This window comes from Cotesia glomerata, linkage group LG2 (genome assembly GCF_020080835.1).
Source record: "Cotesia glomerata isolate CgM1 linkage group LG2, MPM_Cglom_v2.3, whole genome shotgun sequence".
Classification (NCBI taxonomy): Eukaryota; Metazoa; Arthropoda; class Insecta; order Hymenoptera; family Braconidae; genus Cotesia; species Cotesia glomerata.
The window spans coordinates 21,485,871-21,492,322 of record NC_058159.1 but is presented as its reverse complement, the minus strand read 5'-3'; the positions used below and the strand labels follow the sequence as shown (position 1 = coordinate 21,492,322).

Sequence of the window (6,452 nt, the reverse complement as noted above, 5' to 3'; positions counted from 1 at the left end):
CTTACATCATAGATATTATTAAGGTTATTCAAAATACAATAAAAAAATTGTAATCAACGAGTTTTTAAGTTACATCATAATCTTTTGATAAAAAAAAATTTACAAAATTCAAAGCTTAAAGAAAAAAGTAACATAATATTTGTAAAAAGTAGATGAATAATAAAATTTGCTCGTGTTTGAAATATTTATTGATTAATATAACAAATATTGACTATTAAATAATATACATTACACGAAAAAAGTAGTTTTTAAAGTAATAGTCAATGTATAGAGTAAAGAGGAAGGAAGAGAAGCGTGGGTTGATATCTAGAGCTATCTCTCTCCGGTTATGATAATAATTTATAAAATGCCATTGCCTCCGTCTTCCTTGTCTTTTGCGTACACAAGTACTAGTATCATTCTCATTCAACTTTACTTATTTTTTGTTTCAGTTTCAAACACCGATTTTTTTATTTTATTTTTTTTACTAAAACAACTGGACAACTATTGTCTATAATTAGCGTCTATACTTAGAGTGCACTCAACTGTTTTTTTCCGCATGAGTAGTCATTGTATATAATGTCAACTCAGGAAAGAATCATCATTTGAAATTGCAAGAAAAATCTAGTAACAATTTAATAATAACATGCACCCATTAATTCATTAATGTACTCACGAGCATGTTAAGAAAAATTTCAAAATAAAATTCAGTTCAAATTTATTGAAATATTTGCTCAGTGGACGTGTTTTTCTTAAAACACAAAAAAATAAAAAATACACAAAACCCATAAATATTCATAATAGATATTTATTTATTTTTTTAATTCATATTTTACATTAATTCATTTTAATTGAAGAGTCTGTTAATTTTTATCCATAATTAATTTATCTCCTAATTAAATTTTAAATATTTATAATCGCATTTAAAATTAAGTATTAAATTATTTAATATCATCGTTATTAAAAAATAGTAAAACAAATAAACAGAAAAAATGATAACATATTGAATAATTGTTTAGATGATGAATTTATTTGTGTAAGCAAAAGCTAATTCATCTTATATGCGAATCAAGTTGAAGAATGAATAATGTTGAAGATTTTTATTCGAATAAATGAAGAATAAAATCAAATAATAAATATAAAACTATCCAGTAGTCGTTAAAGCCGAATATTATAATATCACGTTATTTAATATATTATTTATATATTATCTTTTTTAAACATTAATTAACAAACATTAGCAATAAATTATTCAATATTATTTATCATTTATTATTAACACGTCTAATAAATGATTATTTGATAATTATTAAGTACGAATTAAAATAATATAATTTATTAGACGACAGGACTTCGGACGGCAGCGGCGAGACCGTTGAAGACATACATATGTACAAATGTAACATATATATTTGGTAATGTCGTATATTGTTCTCGCCAGTTGTTCTAGATGTATTTAGCGAAAATTATCCAGTAAGTGACGTTGAGTAAAGCAAAGACAGCTGGGAAAAATACTCTTGAGGTTCGATCAATGTTCAGGGCTCGCAATCTTGCTTTTTGAGCAGGCGTAAGACCTGGTGGTGGTGCTAAAGTTGCAGACTTCTGTGACCGACCCGATAATAACATTGCGTTCTCCTGTGTGACAGTAATCACAACTTTTGAACTTCAGGGTTTATTGCTGAATATCTTCTATGCCTCGATGAATAAATTCAATTATAACTATCATTATCATTTTGATTTTTATATTATTATTGCTAATAAACCATTGATTATTAAGAGCACATATACCTTCTGATTGTCATTTAAATGGCTTATATTTAATTTGGATTATTAAAATGTAAATTTAGTAGATTTGAAATTATCATATCACCATTTAGTTTTAATATTAAATTTTAATTCTGATAATTTTTCTTCAGTAAGAAGATGACTTGTTTTATAATTTATGAAATTGATAAGTATCATCAAAAATACAGACGAGAGATATTAAAAGAAGAAATAAAAAAATAAATATTCAAAATCCGCTCAAAATTGCATTACAATTCTTAATTGATTAACTTATATCAAATCGTTTTCTATGCAAATATTCCATGAATAATTATTGTTTTGATAATTTATCTGTTTTTTAAAAGTCGAAAAAATGCAATTTATTGAGTTTTTAAAAATTAAATTTTTGATCAACCATTTGAAGCCAATGAATGCAATGACTTTTTATGATTCGAAAATTATTTTTGTCTTTTGCACGATAAGTAGAACAATCAAAAACAATTTTTATTGTCAGTAAGTCGATTTTTATAAAAACCTGTAATGTCGATTACTATGTATGAAACTTTGTAAAGACGATAACTTTTAAATAACGTGATTTATCAATCTAATTATTTTTATAATAAATTCATATTTGTTATAAGCAGAACTTTACTAAAAATGACTTTAAATATTTTCATATAGTTAAATTTAATAAAAAGAGCTTGCAATTTGATAATACTAAACCGTTAATATAAAAGAAGTATGCACTAACAACTTTATACGATAAGAAACGATTAAAAATAGCTCACCACAAAATTTAATTAGTAAAATAAAAACGAAAAATTGATTTGTCAAAAGTAAAATTACGTTAATAAATCTCACAAGGTAAATATCTTCTTAAAAATTATAATTTCACCGAGGCACAGAAGCTATATTACAATAAAAAATAATTATCATTCAAGCATTACCTTAGAAGCAATATCAAATATTTTATCAAGCTTAGTATCACCAGTGCTGGTTGACGTAGTAGCCGGAGGCGGGGGAGGTGGTTTAGGTGCTGAGGGAGCATCATTATCACCCAGCACAATGTTCACTAAACAATACTCCATAAGCGCCATGAACACGAATATCGTGCAAACAGACATGAAAGCATCCACCGCTTTTAGATACGAAACAGGAGGCAAAGACGCTTGACTTTTTGCATGCTGCGTTGATAATGTCAGCAGAGATGTCACGCCAAGAGTAACTCGAGCTGGTGCGGCCTCTGGTTTTATCCAAAATGACACCCACTGTAAGCAATTTATCAATCAAAATCCACAACAATTCAATTGATAATTTAATTAATAATTAACTTACCGACATGATGACAATCAAACACGTTGGTACGTATGTGTGGAATAAATAGTATCCGAGTCGTCGTTTCAACACAAATATTACTTCAAGACATGTGAAATTACCTAGTCAAATAAATTTCAGTACAGTACGTCATTCCATTTTTTAATGATTTATTATTAAATAGCATTAACAATAAATAGCACGCACCCGTTGAGTAAACTTGAGTGCAGTCTGCAGTATAGTTCTTAACTAGCTGCAATTGTGGTAGCTCAATGTTCTCATCAACAACTAGGGGCACGTCTGGATCCCACTGGAAGATCATTTCATCCGTTGTGTGCGACACTGTTGACCGAGTTTGTTAATTACGTATTTTCTATTCAATCTTATTTTATAAAATTATATTTGATTTTTTATGTTTATATTTATATTACATATTATTATTTCACGTTACAGATGATATAAAAGTGGATGCTATTAATTATTATACATCCATATAGCACCCAAGTATTTTATCATAGAGACATAAAAAAATTTATTCTTTCAGAATTTATGTTACTATGATACAAAGTTCTGAAGATGAAGAAGAAAAATTGTTTTGACTTTTATTGAAAATAATTATCTTTACTTACAACTCTCCATTTGAAGCTTACATTCTTGAGTATCATGGGGATAAATTAAAAAATTCATGGCACATGATAACTTTAGCGTTAATCTGAACAAACAAAAATCATCAATAAATAACAAATTACAAAACAAAATGATTATAAAACAATCTTACTTGACCATATACAAAATAGTCTTGTCTTTGTAAAGCCACAAATAATGATTGGGTATGGTCATAGTCTGAAAAGTTACCGATTTAGCATTTTTGAAGAATGAATCAGGCCTCCACATTTTTTTCAGCCAGTCAACTTCTAGTAATCTTTTAAAAAATTTTTTTTAATCATAAAAATATTATTAACTTCAAATATAAAAAATGAACAAATACCTGTATTCAGAAGTCATGTTCTCAGGAAGTCGCAGTCTATTATCTTTCCATGTTTGAGCGAAAAAAATATCAGCAGCATAAGTCTAACAAATGAAATATTAATGAAAATTTTAATATACTCATTGTCATATTAATTATTTTAGAAAAATAATACCATCGAAGTTTCATCAATAGAATCTAGACCCATAACAGTAACATGAAAAAAAACCGTAGTCGCTTGTCCATCTTTTTTAGGCGGTCTCATTTTGTCATACAATTTCGGGTCTTCTGGTAGAAGATCATAAAATTCTAAACTCTTCCTGCAAGATATTTAACAAAACTATTAACTAATTAATTATTGTGACTACAATAAATTAATTGCGCCTGATTGCTATTCTTCTATAAATATAAATAAAATATTTAATTTAAATAAACACTATATAATTAATAAAACAAAAATGTTCTGCCATGACTACAGAAGCGATCTTACTGAGCGTACGTATCGTTGATGAGAAACCCAGTGAGTAGGAGAAGATAAATGAGAAGATGAACATCCGTGTACGCGGCAGAGCCGCGTTTCCAAAATTTTGACATCACTTTTATTTAAATAAATTTATTGTTTATTTATTAAACTTTTAAACTATGTGTACACATCACGTGTCTTTTCGTTAATTTACTCATAAATTTTTTTTATTTATTTATTTTTTTTTTTTTTTTTTTTTACTGTTGAACACAATCAAAAAACTAACAATGATTATGACAAAGTTTTGAAATTAGTGAATTTTTGGTAACTAGTCGCGAGGAGACACATTCAACGACTGAAACTTCTTGCAGAGATTTTGCAGAAGTTGCACAATTGGTAGTGGGAGATTTAAAGAGCTACCGAGTAGGCACTGACGAGCTAAGGGTGGTGACGGTGGTAAAAAAGAGGCGGAAAAGCTTTAAAGTGTATCTACCCTTTCTTTTCAATCTTTTTTTTTTTTTTTTTTTTTTTTTTTTAACGGTAACCTCTCATCGTCCTACCAGTCACTTTTAGTTACTAAATATTCTCACCCCTGTTACCAGTCACTGGTTCCAATATATGTTACTAAGATGGGCCCGAATGTGGGATGAAAGTACAGCAAATAGAATGAAATAATAAAACTAAATTCCGTAGTGATAATCCCTCTGGAATATCTTACCCGTGACCTCTCCTCAATTTACTTCAATGCAGTATATCTCCCACTATTCTGTTTTTTTATTATTTTTAGTCTCGGAATTATTTAATAAATAATAAATTAATGATATTATTATAAATTATTTGCGTTGATCTAATAAAAAATAACGAGTCTGAGCTTCAAGAGCCGGTAATATCAATGCTTGGCGTAGATACATCTGCATATGTTTCTATGACACTTTAATTTATATATTGGAAATATTTTTGATTTTAATGAGGGTGTAAGACTTTTTGATAATTGCTTAATTTTAAGGTCATCTTTTTTTTTTTTGGTATAAAAAATCGAAAAATAAATTTTAATTATTCTATTTTACATAGGATTTATGATTATAATCATGGAAATTGGTGAAAATTAATTTTTCAATTAGTTTTAAAGCTTTTGAATGTTGAAAGAAATTCTCTGTCTACCGAAAATTGTTAATAACACACTGATAGAAGGATTTATTTATAGTTAAAAATATTTGTTAATATTTAACAAATCATTTATTAAAGACCACTTTTTAGTCTTTAATAAATATTTCTTAGTATTTAAAAAGATTTATTAATATTTAATAAATGAATATCAGATTTATTAAATACAAACAAATTATTTTAAATACTAACAAATATTTTTTTAATACTAAAAAGTGGTCTCTAATAAATTATTTGTTAACTATTAACAAATATTTTTTTATATAAATAAATCCTTCTATCAGCGCATGAGTTTACATAAGTCTAGTGATTTTTTCTGTATTTTATGTCTAAAAACAAACAATTTTTCAAAAATCTTAATTTATTTATTTATTCATCATTTCTTTAAAAAAATTTTTTTATTATTAATAAGTAAACATTTTTGAAAATTATTCTATTTTTAATAAGCTTAAAAAAAATATTTTATTATTAAAAAAAAAACCCTAAATATTATTTTCATGGGTTAAAATATTTTATGCTAGAATTTAAGAAAACTATCATTTCTGTTTTTTATTATATTTATTTTTTTTTTTTTTCATTTTAAATGGCTGAAATTTTTTTTTAATATGCTACGGATAAAGTTGGAACAGAGCAATCAGTTGTAAATAAATTTAAACTAAAAATTGAGTTTAAAAAACTGTTATTTTCGATAAAAATTCAAGATCTTCCAGATTTGGTTCAATTTTAAAATTAAAGTCAGTACTAAAAACTCGTAATTATAGATTCGTAATAAGTTTACTCATAAAAAAAAGAAATAGTGAT

General features: G+C 26.4%; 1 protein-coding gene across 3 annotated transcripts; it reads right to left on the bottom strand.

The window, feature by feature from the left end:
* Nucleotides 1–1,238: 1,238 nt before the first annotated feature.
* Nucleotides 1,239–4,930, bottom strand: LOC123259351 (glycine receptor subunit alpha-2). 3 transcript variants are annotated; one of them, XM_044719792.1, is made up of 9 exons: nucleotides 4,515–4,930; nucleotides 4,200–4,344; nucleotides 4,046–4,128; nucleotides 3,836–3,979; nucleotides 3,687–3,769; nucleotides 3,265–3,399; nucleotides 3,079–3,179; nucleotides 2,691–3,011; nucleotides 1,239–1,614 (listed from the first exon to the last, which is right to left on the bottom strand). In XM_044719792.1, exons 1-9 carry the CDS (start codon nucleotides 4,616–4,618, stop codon nucleotides 1,426–1,428), a joined length of 1,305 nt encoding a protein of 434 aa, XP_044575727.1. In that variant the 5' UTR covers nucleotides 4,619–4,930; the 3' UTR covers nucleotides 1,239–1,425. The 3 variants fall into 3 exon arrangements, with proteins under 3 accessions (XP_044575727.1, XP_044575728.1, XP_044575729.1); XM_044719793.1 differs by having other exon boundaries at nucleotides 1,240–1,614; nucleotides 4,524–4,927; XM_044719794.1 differs by having other exon boundaries at nucleotides 1,241–1,581; nucleotides 4,515–4,927.
* Nucleotides 4,931–6,452: the final 1,522 nt, after the last annotated feature.